This window comes from Bubalus kerabau, chromosome 10 (assembly GCF_029407905.1).
Source record: "Bubalus kerabau isolate K-KA32 ecotype Philippines breed swamp buffalo chromosome 10, PCC_UOA_SB_1v2, whole genome shotgun sequence".
In the NCBI taxonomy this organism is placed as follows: Eukaryota; Metazoa; Chordata; class Mammalia; order Artiodactyla; family Bovidae; genus Bubalus; species Bubalus kerabau.
In genome coordinates, this window is record NC_073633.1 from 11,309,100 (window position 1) to 11,322,835 (window position 13,736).

General features: G+C 37.0%; 1 protein-coding gene across 5 annotated transcripts in view; it reads left to right on the top strand.

The window, feature by feature from the left end:
- POLK (DNA polymerase kappa) overlaps positions 1-13,736 on the top strand; it is a 79,500-nt gene that overhangs the window by 61,064 nt on the left and 4,700 nt on the right. For 4 of the 5 annotated variants that reach the window (XM_055536586.1, XM_055536587.1, XM_055536582.1 and 1 more), the window contains 6 exons: positions 3,292-3,531; positions 4,693-4,817; positions 5,815-5,981; positions 8,129-8,161; positions 12,160-12,256; positions 13,329-13,500. In XM_055536586.1, the coding sequence (XP_055392561.1) occupies positions 3,292-3,531; positions 4,693-4,817; positions 5,815-5,981; positions 8,129-8,161; positions 12,160-12,256; positions 13,329-13,500 (834 nt within the window). The remainder of the gene's footprint in view (positions 1-3,291; positions 3,532-4,692; positions 4,818-5,814; positions 5,982-8,128; positions 8,162-12,159; positions 12,257-13,328; positions 13,501-13,736) is intronic. The other variant, XM_055536585.1, reaches the window with a different exon arrangement.

Below are 13,736 nucleotides of genomic sequence, written 5' to 3' on the forward strand. Positions count from 1 at the left end.
TTTCCATAATCTGGTTACTGTGATTACTGTTTTTAACCTTGCCAAAATTAATGATTCTCCAATTCCCTTCTTTGCCTTAGATCTTATTTTGACTCTTTTTCTATTTAATGAAACAGAAGTTTTATGACCCTAAGGGTTTTTTCAAATGGGACCCTTATCATCTGTCCAAAACAATGCCAAAAAACATGCAGATAGTACATGTACTCTGTCAACTCTCTGTTTGAGGTGGGGTTACTTCAGATGCTAGCGCTGCCCTGGAACCCTGGGCAAGGTTCACCTGGATGAAAAGGTAGAAATAGAGGGTTTGCCTGAAACCCACAGCCATGTTTCATGTGCACAACTCAGTAACTGCTTCAGAGGGGACAGGCTACCATGGTTTGGGGCTCACATCTTAGGAGCAAATTTAATATGGACATCAAATCATAATTTTATCACCTTGCTTAGAGCTCTAAGGTCTCTCTCTTTAAGGGAAACATTAAACAATATAAGCAGTAAACAGTTTCTGAACGTAGAGTCTTGAAGCAAAAGGTGTTTTGCTCTTAGTAGAACTTGTTTGGGGAAGTGACACACAAAGCCTGACATTGCTTAAAATCTTACTCTATTCCTTAACTTTTCACAAGAGAAAGGAGGGGAACCATTAAATATCAATAGTTACATTGAATCGCTCCCTGAGGGTCTCCTATATTCTTGGCGTGGCATGCTCAGTCGTGTCCGACTCTTTGCAACCCCATGGGCTGTAGCCTGCCAGGCTCTTCTGTCCATGGGATTTTCCAGACAGGAATACTGGGCTGAGTTGCTATTTCCTACTCCAGGGGACATTCCGACCCAAGGATCAAACCTGCGTCTCTTGCGTCTCCTGCATTGGCAGGCTGCTTCTTTACCATGGTGCCACCCGAGAAGCCACCATAACAATTACTTTCACAATCAGTTATAAAAAATTAAATTGGGGCTAAGATAAGTGTTTTCATTCCCTACTAATGTTCTTTTCATTTACTGTACATCCAAACTCATTATGAGGATGTGAATTTTTAATGCCTGTCGTTCTTAATATGTATCTATGTACTTTCCTCTTCATGTATTTCATATTCTTAAGCAATTTAAATAGTTTAGCTTTTTTTTTCATATCTAAGTCCCTGTGGACTGGCCTTTCAGGCGTGTCTGATTTCACATTATGCCAAGAGAAGCTTTCAACAGTGAATTGGAGTCATGGCAGGTGGTTGACATAGCTTCCTCTCAAGTCCAAGGCATTTTTCTGTTGTTTGCCCTTTTCCTAAAAGGTGCAGTTTTGGAAAAGTATTGTTAACTACCATGTCTAGATAGAAATAAAATAATAATAATAATTTTGTTTATTCTCTCTTATAAATCTGGATGGTGCTAGCCAATATAAAAAACTAAAATACTGTACCGAATACTTTTTAGCACTTGCCATCCAGATGGAATCTTTAGTATTTCAGATTATCAGAAACCTTAATTTTGCACTTTGATCACCTCAGATCAAAGGGGCTTATAAAGATATTTCTTTCAGAAAGCAAAAGAGAAACCACTAGTGGTTGGTTGCAGAGCCAGGCCTCACAGAGAAGTAGACACCATTGAGCAGTGACTGAACGATGAACCTGGACGGCAGGCTTTGCTTCCTGTCATAGTGTTCCATAGTCAGCGCCTCCCCTGAGGATGCTTGACAGAAGCTTGAGGTATAGAACATGGCAGAAGGAGCTGCCTAGGGGGCTGTGAACGTTTCTTACTAGACCTGCGGGTTTGCCGTAGCTCTTTACCTTGACTTCCACATGTCTAGGTGGGGAAAGGGTCCAGCTAGATGCCATTTCAACTGTACCACAGTCTTAATCCCCTGTGAATTGCTCTGTATTTCAAAACCAGATAATGGAAAATGAACTGAAGCACATAAATAACAGCTAATATATAATTTGAAAATAAGGTTTATTTTGTAGTGGCCTGGGAATTCAGATTTGGAAAATATCTGTGACTTAATTCATATTACATATTTAAAAATTTGATACCAATCAGGGGTCTGTCATATTATTTGTGTTATCTGTAAACTCTTTCTAAAAAACCAACTTCATTTTTTAAGTATAATGCATTTGTTTGTGTCTTGAAACTAAAAATTTAATCTTTGCTTCTGTATGTACCTTAATTTGGAAAACGTTTATGTGTAACAAAATTATGAGCTGGAGGGAGTTCCTGGGTGGTCTCGTGGTTAGGATTCAGTGCTTTGGCCGCTGTGCCCCAGGTTCAATCCCTGATCTGGGAACTGAGATCCCACAAGCCACGTGGGGCCGCTAAAAATAAAAAAGAACTATGGAATGTATCAGAAAGCTTTGTTGTTAATCTTGTTTTTATAAATTTTACACTTAAACCGATTTCTTCTCCATTAAGCCCAGAAAGTAAAGTTCATGGATTTGTTCGTGAGGACATTTTTAGTATTGGTATAGATTTAAATGTATTTCACAGTTTAAATTCATGAAAAACGCAATAAAAAAAGAAAAAAAAAAGAGGTAATAACCAGATTAGTATTTTTGCTTTACTTTTTAATAATATTAGTTTACAACCCTTTGGTAATAAAGGCTTCTCACCCTTAAACTTGGATCACTGTTAATCTGATTAGACCTTAAGAATTTATATATTTAATGAAGTATAACTTCCAAAAATAATTTCTATTTATTTAAAATGTGCTGTTAGTAAGAGTGATACTTTATAAAAAAAAAAAAAAAGATGAAGTCAAAATTAAAATAAGCATTTGAAAGAATAAAATTCAGATTTTTTTAACACTTGGAAAGTTCTTCCATGAATAAAGAAAACGATAAGGTTTTTTTTCTCCCCTAAGAACAAAATCTATCTTTCAGGCATAATTACTCTAGATTGCCTAATGCCTTTTCCTTATTCTTAAATTCTAACTTAAAGTTCTTTTTTCTCCTAGAGATGAGTAAAGGGAAAAAAACTTTTTTTTTTTTTTTTTTTAAAGAAAAAAGTACTGTGAATCTAATTCCAACTCTAGTTTTCAACTAATTTTGTTCAAAAAGTAGTGAATTTTACCTAAGGTATTTCTTTTTAAATTGTATACGATGGAAATGGGTGATCTTTTTTAAGAAAAGCTTAGAATCCGTGTTTTCTTTGTTAAACAGTTAAAAATATAAATGATAATGTTTCTGACCTTGGTTCTTAGAAACAAAACTAAATGAGATTTGTTTTGTCTTTAAAAAGATTGACGGAAACATAATTTATGAAGTATGTACTTCTTAGAATGAAGATGAATTACTGTTCCTGTTTACAATTTAGATAAACCAGGAAAGGAAGTTAATAAACTGAGTGAGCATGAAGGATCCATCTCTCCACTCCTTTTTGAAGATAGTCCTCCTGATTTGCAGTCCCCAGGAAATCCTTTCCAAGTGAACTTTGAAGAACCAAATAATCCTCAAATACACCAAAACTCAGTTGTTTTTGGAACATCAGCGGAGGAAGTGGTCAAGGAAATTCGTTTCAGAATCGAGCAGAAAACAACACTCACAGCCAGTGCAGGTACTTAAAAGGATATTGGTGGTTCTAAAAACTTTCAGACTAGCTAATTCAAATGTAATATTAGTAGTTTCTCATTATAAAGTGTATAGTTAACAAATTTTACTTGGCCATTTTTTAATTAACTTCTGACAGTTTACCTATTTAGAATGCTGTGAACTGTAGATAAATGGGAATTAAGCAGAAACATCCATGTGTCCAAAGCAAAAACTTACCATAAAGCTCATGTAGCTATCTTTTTTGAAACATAAAATATATTTTAATTGGTTTTGGACATAATACTTTATCAGTTTTCCCTTTGAAGACTTAACAGTACAAAAAAAGGGCCCAGCTGACCAGATAAGGTATGGACAAGACAGAAAAAACACCAGCAAGCTGCATAGCAATCTAGGATCATCTGGTAAAGGGAAAAAGAGCTTTCCATATGTCAGTCACTCATGAGGATAGCTCTGAGTCTTAGTGCAGAAACAGATATTCATGAAGACCCTAGATTATTTTAACAAAGCCATATTATAATTGGGTTAGTCTTTTTTTCCTATGGCACAGCATGAGAATAAGTAATAAATTTTAGAATGATGTGTATAAAAATTGAAATAAGCTATTTATTATATTTGAATATACCTATTTCTAATTATCTTAATCATTAAGACACCTAGAAATTATAAAACACCCCTCTGAAAAGTGGTGGTAATTTGCTTTGTGTGCATATAAAGTATGCACACATTTCATTATCATTGTTTCAAATATACTAGAAACCAGAATCTTTGATTTTTTTTTTCTTTATGTGGGTAATCTATACGAAAGATCTTTTCAAAGAGAAAGCTTTCATCCTAAATTATATTATCAATCTTTTCTATAAGACAGACTGTATTCCTACTAAATATAGTAGGAAACTAATATTATCACTTAAACTCAAAAATTAAACTTTAAGATACCATGGGGATTTAAATATTCCTCATTTCTGCTGCCACAGTAACTAATACAGTTTCCTTTCCTAAAACCATAGCAGCCTTGGGGAGATAGAGAGTAATCAAATGCTATTTTTAAAGTAGCATTCCACATAATTTCAGATCTTTGTATTTAATTTTTTTATGTATTGTTATCACATGTTTTAAAATTATACACATCATGTTCTTTGAGTCACTGGAGTGTTCTTCTTTAAAGGCATCGCACCCAATACGATGTTAGCAAAAGTATGCAGTGATAAGAATAAACCAAACGGACAATACCAAATTCTACCTAACAGGCAAGCTGTAATGGACTTCATTAAGGACTTACCCATTAGAAAGGTGAGATTTTATATGAAATGTATCCTCTATATAATACCCTCTGATTTCTGAAGAAATAGTTAAAGAGGATTAAGAAGTACAAACTTGGAGTTATTAAAAAAAAAAAAAAGTCATGTAATGAACAGCCTAGAGTCTATAGTCAATAATATTATAATCTCTATGGGGACAGACGGTTACTAGACTTACTGTGGTGATTGACTTGTAATGTATATAAATGTTGAATCACTGTGTTGTACCCTGAAACTAATGGTGTATGTCAACTATAACTTTGATTTCAAAAAATGAAAAGAGAATAAAAAGTCATTTATCCTACCATTCCCTGAGTTTGCTGCTGCTGCTAAGTCGCTTCAGTCGTGGCTGACTCTGTGCGACCCCATAGACGGCAGCCCACCAGGCTTCCCCATCCCTGGGATTCTCCAGGCAAGAACACTGGAGTGGGTTGCCATTTCCTTCTCCAATGCAGGAAAGTGAAAAGGGAAAGTGAAGTCCCGCAGTCGTGTCCGACTCTTCGCGACCCCATGGACTGCAGCCCACCAGGCTTCCCCATCCCTGGGATTCTCCAGGCAAGAACACTGGAGTGGGTTGCCATTTCCTTCTCCAGTGCAGGAAAGTGAAAAGGGAAAGTGAAGTCGCTCAATCGTGTCCGAAGCGACCCCATGGACTGCAGCCTACCAGGCTTCTCCATCCATGGTATTTTCCAGGCAAGAGTACTGGAGTGGGGTGCCATTGCCTTCTCCATGCCTGAATTTATATGACCACAAAACTCTTATATAAATGCTTTCTAAAAACTCCATGGAATTTAAAGTTTTAAATTCCCATGCAACACTAGTTTAGGAAATACGGCCACAAAGTATTTAAAGCCATTTTCTTGCATGACTTTTGAAACTAGGACATTATTTATACCTTTTATGAGTTATAAAAGATATGATGAGATTATAATATCAATTCTTACCTTAATTTTAAAATGAATTAATGATAAATGTTGATTCTCTTCTAGGTTTCTGGAATAGGAAAAGTTACAGAGAAAATGTTAAAGGCCCTTGGAATTATTACTTGTACAGAACTGTACCAACAGAGGGCATTACTTTCTCTCCTTTTCTCTGAAACATCTTGGCATCATTTCCTTCATATTTCCCTGGGTCTAGGTTCAACACACCTGGCAAGGTATCTGTACCTATAATATAATCATTCTGCTTTTTCTTTATCGTCTGCTGAAATAACAGTTTTCACCATTGAGATAGAGGCTAGAAGGATAACATGTTTTAAATTCTTTTAGGCTAGCTCAGCTCAGAATACAATTTTTGAATTAGAGTCAAAAGATTGGATATGAGAGAAAGGAAATGAGGAATAAAGAATCCCTCCTAGGTTGTTGGCTCCAGCAACTGGATAGATGGGTAAGAGGAACGATGGGTGCTTTCTTTTCTGAACCTGCCTTGTTCTTTGTTCAGAACATAAGAATACTGGTAGTCGGATTGTTGAGGAAGGAAAGATGGCTTATGCTCCAGAACTCACTCTTTAAGCAAATAGATGTAATGATTCTTTGAAAACCTTCATGAACTTCCTGCATTTCTCCTCTTCTACTGAGTACATTGTGTTAGGCACCGTTCTAGGCGCTGGGGATAATAGCAGTAAACAAGATGAAATAGTGCCTTCATAAAGTGTGCAGAGTAGTGTGGGAAAAAGAAAGTCACCAAGTGAAGAAAGTAAGGCAGAGTAGGGGCATAGAAATTGACTTGAGAGGGTAAGAGCTGGTGCTGGCTGTAGTCCTCCAGCGGCAGGGGTCTGAAGGGGCCAGCCAGGAAAGACCTCGGAGAAGAGGAAGCAACTAGAGGAGAAGCCCCGTGTTTTCTCCCTGCTGCTCTTTCCTCCTGGTCTTAAAAAGAAGAATCCCAGAGCTAAAAGGGTACACTGTTTAGGGTGGGTGAAAAGAAGGCACTAAACAAGAATGAGAATTAACACTAAACTAAACTAAAAGACCCTGAAGGTGGGAGAAGGGGACAACAGAGGATGAGATGGCTGGATGGCATCACCATGAACTCCAGGAGCTGGTGATGGACAGGGAGGCCTGGCGTGCTGCAGTCCATGGGGTCACAAAGAGTCGGACATGGCTGAGCGACTGAACTGAAACTAAAAGACTACTGAGGAGGTGTATAAAATGTTTGATTAATCAGTTAAATCTCTTAAATCTTTAGAGATTGCAAGGCCTGTGCTGTTGCTTTTCTCATCTTTCTGTGCTCCTCATTCTTTCGAATCCAGGTAGCTGACTTTGATCCTGAGTTTATGTAATGAAAGATAAGAGAAGGACATCACAGTACTATAAATAACCCCGTATTTGAAGATTTTGGAAATAAAACTGTCTTCTTTATTCCAAAAATTACCCTCTTTTTATTTCCATAGTGCTTGAAAACAATATAGTTTTGAATATAACAGAGCACCAGTGGTAGAGATGTAGATAATGCTTTTAAGTGAAACTCATGGGTAATTTTTAATAATATAAAATAGCAAACCTACTTTCCTTTCTATCCACATTCTCTGTTTCCCTAATTTGCTTTATTTTTTTAATCTCTTGTGCTTCCTACTTTCTAATCTGTTCTCTATTTATTTTTGTGTTTGTCTGCCTCCACCAAGATAGAAGTTTCTTAAAGGCAGTCACTTGGTTTGTTTTGTTCATTATTGTATCTCCAAGGCCTAGAACAGTACTCGATTCGTAATTGGTTCATGAAATATTTGGAAAATGAATAATCTGTGTGTCATTTCAGCTTTTTGCTTTTAACTAGTCCTGTCAGAACAGCTAGAATCCAACCTAACTAGAAGGTTCAGATCCCCAGTCATCACCCTATTGCCATAGACCACATTTTGACTGAGCTTCTACAGAGTGGTATAAGTAATAAACAGGCTAGTATTGATGTGTCCTAGGCCAGAAATTAGATAATCAAACTGTTTAAAATTCAGTTATATCTTATAACTGAAAGCCATTATGCTACCACATTCTGTTGATTTTATCAGTTGTGAGTTTTGATATTCAGATTTTTAATAGAAACAATTTATAATATCTTGTTTGAAGATGTGTTCTTTGATAGATATAGACTTGATCTGTCACGCATGTAATTCTATTAGCTTATCTATCTACATTCTTTGGTGATAGTTTTTAGATTAAAAAATTCACTATATTTAATCATGTATAACTTTTAATCCAAAATATTATTGAGATCTCTAAAGGGTAGCTGATCTTAAATCATTTTGGTTGACTAAAAGGAACTCAGTGTTGTTTGGAAAGCAAATAAAAGTCTTTTTATTTTTGTCATTTCAAGGGATGGAGAGAGGAAAAGCATGAGTGTTGAGAGGTAATGTTTTATTACTAATTATTCATAATTTGTATAATTTTAAACTAATTTTTAATAAAATATCACTGAAATTTTAAAAATCTGTTTGTAAACCAGATAACAATTTTCAGCAGTTGACACCCCTAAAGTAAATATTCTAGTACAATGCTTTATTATCTTTGCTTGCTATGCTGTCAATGGGGAAAAAAAAAATTTAACTGCAGTTTTTTTTTAATGTTAGTTTTGTTCCTATTCAATGAAAACCAAGAATTTTAGGATTCCAAATCTAAATTTCTAGGTTTGTTTATAAGAAAAATAATACTCAGTAGTTAATTTAAGATATGATAATGGAAGTTCTTCCTGAAGTTCTTCAAATACTGGTAAATGACTGAAGGCACCAAATAGTAAGATCCTGATGAACGAGAGCGTAGAGGTGATCTCATTCAGTGGTTTACAATCCTGTTTGGAAGTCAGATGAAATCTTGATGGAACCTTATTTTCTTGGGATATATGTCATTGTCTGAGAAGTCTCTCACTTATCTCCTCAAGTTCCACTAAGACATTTAAGAACCTCGGACCGAGACATCTCTGGTGGCCCAGTGGTTAAGGGTCTGCCTGCCAGTGCAGGGGATATGGGTTCCATCCTTTGCTGGGGGAGCTAATATCCCCCATGCCACAGAGCAGCTAAGCCCGTGCACTGCAACTACTGAAGCCTGAGTGCCCGGAGCCTGTGTTCCACAGCAAGAGAAGCCAACTACTGAAGCTTGAGTGCCCGGAGCCTGTGTTCCACAGCAAGAGAAGCCAACTACTGAAGCCTGAGTGCCCGGAGCCTGTGTTCCACAGCAAGAGAAGCCAACTACTGAAACCTGAGTGCCCAGAGCCTGTGTTCCACAGCAAGAGAAGCCAACTACTGAAGCCTGAGTGCCCGGAGCCTGTGTTCCACAGCAAGAGAAGCCAACTACTGAAGCCTGAGTGCCCGGAGCCTGTGTTCCACAGCAAGAGAAGCCAACTACTGAAGCCTGAGTGCCCGGAGCCTGTGTTCCACAGCAAGAGAAGCCATCACAGTGAGAAGCCCACACCCCACAACTAGAGCGTAGCCCCCACTTGCTGCAGCGAGATAAAGCCTGCACACAGCAACAGCACAGCAAAAAAAAAAGAACCTTGGACCTGCTGTAAGGGTGTGTTCACTTTGCACATATATTATTTGTGATCAGAAAAACTGAATAACTTTTCTAAAACAACGCACTCCGTAAATGACTTGATAAAAACTGCTGTTTCAGGCTGTGATTTACATAAGAGCAATCAAAGGAAAGGGCTCCCCTGGTGGCTCAGCAGTAAAGAATCATCCTGCATTGCAGGACATAAGAGATACAAGTTCAATCCCCGAGTCGGGAAGATTCCCTGGAAGAAGGCATGGCAACCCACTCCAGTATTCTTGCCTGGAGAATCCTATGGACAAAGGAGCTGGCAGGCTGCAGTCCATTGGGTCACTAAGAGACAGACAGAAGCTACTTAGCACACGTGCACGCACACATGCAGCCAAAGGAAAAGAGGGGGAAAAGCATTCAAATGTGAGATAGCATTGTCTTATTTCCTATTTAATGATTTTTTTCCTCCTATTTTGTCTTCTATTTTGTTATTGAGAACATTGCTTGCTGTACAAGAATATTAACTAATATTACTATTTCTTAAGAAAGGGGCAGCAAACCAATAGGAAAAAATGAACAGAGATCCAATTAGTTAATGGAAGAGAAGGTACAAATGGCTTTACAAACATGTGAAAATAATCCCAGTCTCTTATTTAAGAAATACAGATTAAAAATTATCTGAGATAGCGTTTTTCATTAATCAAGTTGGCAAAGATACACACTCCATTGGCAAAACTATGTGAGTGAAAAAGGTATTAAACTCTAAAGGAGAGTGTGCTAGTTTCTAATTAGTGGTTATGAAGGTCAGAAGTCCTAAAATTAAAGTGTCAGCAGGGTTGCATTCCCTCTAGAGGCTCCAGAGCAGAATCCATTTCCTTACTAAAAGCTTCTAGAGGCCACTTGCATTCTTTGGCTCACGGCACCGTTCTCCATCTTCAGATCCCACATTTTGTCTTTCTTTGACTCTTACCCTCCTGCCTCATAAGGAACCTAGGGATTACACTGAACCTACCTAGATAATCGAGGATCATTACCCCCATTTTAATTTGTGTAAAATCCCTTTCACCATGTAAAGTACTAGATTCTGAGAGATTAGGATTTAGACATCTTTTGGGACCATTATTTTGCCTGCCACAGGGAGCAAGTGATTTTGTCTACAAGATATAGATACTCATGTACTTTGATCCCACTGTTCTCTTTATCTAGAGATTCATTCCACAGATGTCACCACATGTCATTTTACATGTGTATGAAGTTGTGAATTGCATTTTTTTATAATAGCAAAAGGTTGGAAATAACCTAAGTTTCTACAAATAGAGGATTGGTTAAATGATCTTACATATTTAAATTAGGATATCATGCTGCCATATAAAGGGCTTCCCTGGTAGCTCAGCTGGTAAAGAATCTACCTGCAATGCAGGAGACCCCGGTTCAATTCCTGGGTCGGGAAGATCCCCTGGAGAAGGGATAGGCTACCCACTCCAGTATTCTTGGGCTTCCCTGATGGCTCAGCTGGTAAAGAATCTGCCTGCAATGCAGGAAACCTGGGTTCGATCCTAGGGTCAGGAAGATCCCCTGGAGGAGGGCATGGCAACCCACTCCAGTATTCGCCTGGAGAATCCCATGGACAGAGGAGCCTGGTGGGCTGCAGTCCATGGGGTCACAAAGAGTTGGACACGACTGAGCAACTAAGCACAGCACAGCACAGCTGCCATATAAAAATGAGGAAATTATTTACTTATAGGGAACCCACCAGGATGAATGAGAAAAGTAAAGTGGTAAACAATGTCTGATGTTTTACTATTTATATAGGGGAAGCGTTTGCTCGTTTATAAAAGTATGCTGCTGTGGCTACTGCTGCTAAGTCGCTTCAGTCGTGTCCGACTCTGTGCAACCCCAGAGACGGCAGCCCACCAGGCTCCCCCGTCCCTGGGATTCTCCAGGCAAGAACACTGGAGTGGGTTGCCATTTCCTTCTCCGATGCAGGAAAGTGAAAAGTGAAAGTGAAGTCACTCGGTCGTGTCCGACTCCTAGTGACCCCATGGACTGCAGCCTACCAGGCTCCTCTGTCCATGGGATTTTCCAGGCAAGAGTACTGGAGTGGGGTGCCATTGCCTTCTCTGTTATACAAGTATAACATACTTTTTCTATGCACACAGTATTCTAGATGAATAATAAATAGGAAGCTGGCAGTGTTGGTTGCCGCTGGGAAGGAGAACTGAGTTGCTGTCGGCAACTGGGTTAGAAGGGGCACTTTTCACTGAATGACTCTTCAGGATTTGCTCAGGGTTTTTTACTGGTTATGCTGCTCTCTCTTTAGTGTCTTCCTCTTTTTCGTTAATATGACCTTCAACACCCTTATGCAAATGAACTCACAAGTTCTACATTTAATCTTACCAGCTCATTTCCAATTGTCTATTAAACAACTTTATATAGGGGCCATGAACCAACCCCGTAAAATCTACTTGAAGATAATTCTCTTCAGACAATATTCATGCAATAATTGGAATGATGTTCTCATTTGTACTTTCTTAAGACAGTCCTCTGTAACAGTCTGTATACCAATATATCCTAATGTTTTGTAAGTTCTTGGGGCATTATCCTTATATGTTGGTGACTTCAATCATCTTTTAAAAAATATTTTCGAGAACAAATGTACGTTTACTAATCAGTTTAGCTATAAATAATCTCCCATTATTTAGGAAGATCTTGAATATTTTTACTTAATTATATCTTAGTACATCTGAAAACTTTATTCAGTACTATAGAAAAAATATCTTAATGCTAGGCCATTTACATGTAGTGTATCATTTCTAAATTATCCTGAATTGTAGTTTACTTTGTGCACCCAAATCATTCTTCTCTTTGTAGGACATTCAGTGAGATAAGTAAAGCAGAAGAACAGTACAGCTTGTGCCAAGAGCTTTGCAGTGAACTTGCTCAAGATCTACAGAAAAAAGGACTTAAGGTACTTCATTTTTATGTGGTATTCTTAGTTTTCTAAATTTTTAATAATAAAAAGCAACCTTAAACTGAGAGTTAGATTTTGCATTTAAAAACAAATTGGGATATATCAAAAGAGTTCTTATCCTCAGTAGAGACAAATTGAATTCTAACCCTTATCTGAAACCTGTGATGAGATCATTTTATGAGGAGCAACTTACAAGCCTGGAGTGACTCCAATATATTTCCAGAGGAGTTTATATTACGTTGGGAGTACATTTGAATAAGTTCAAAATCAGAGTTATATTGGCAGTAAACAATAAGGCAAAGAGAAGGATTTCTCTAGAACTGTACTTTTTTAAATGCCTTTCCAATTATCCTTTAATGTCATTGTCAGGTAGACAGTGACCTTGTGGAACAGGCATTTTGTTTCAAGGCCTTAATCCAGGTTGCTTAATACATTGAGAACAAAACCTGGAAGTCTTTGAACTTTGTGTTTTATAATCTTCACTCACAACAACCTATGTTTAATATTTTTCCAACACTCTCAAAACAGAGGTGGAGTTATTACAAAGTGTAATACAAAAGCATTAAAAAGTTATTGCAAAGAAAGGGCCATCTAATGAATATTTTCTTATAATTCTTCTCTATTATACCTTAAATATAAAAAGAGTTCTTTTTAAAAAAACTTTAAATAAACTTTTAATTTTAGAATCATTTCAGATTTATAAAATAGTTACAAAGAAAATATAGAGACTTCCAGTATACCCAGTTTCCCTCATTATTAACATCTTATATTATCATAGTGTACATTTCTACAGTACAGAATAAAGTTAACAAAAATGACCAGTTAACTTTGCCCTTTATATAAAAGTCTTTCACAAAAAATCAGTTGGGGAGGAAAATGGGATTTTTAGATTACTTATGGATTTTACTTATTCTTTATGACTATATTCATTACCATGTTTTATAAATAATTGATTATACTTTCATACTCTCTGTACATTAGAGACCTTTCTGAATTTTTCTAACATGTAAAAAACTTTTTTCTAGAAGTTAAAAGAGCTATATAAAATAATGTATTCTGTTTGTTACAGGGTAGAACTGTTACCATTAAGCTAAAGAATGTGAATTTTGAAGTAAAAACTCGTGCCTCTACAGTTTCAACTGTTGTTTCAACTGCAGAAGAAATATTTGTTATAGCTAAAGAACTGCTAAGAACAGAAATTGATGCTGATTTTCCACAACCCTTGAGATTAAGACTTATGGGTATAACTTTTACTGTTTTTTCTTAAAATCTGCAAGACATTTCCAAAGAGTCAATTTGAGAAATAGTCTCACCTCCGTTTTATTTCTTGAACCCATTCAGGGAGTTATATTTCTTTTACTTTCATTTTTCTTGATACTTAGAACCTGATGCATGTGAAGCCATGATCACTAGTTTAATTCCTGTAAGAATCAGTTAGAGTCATTATTTTCCTTCAATACTTACTGAAATCCTTGGG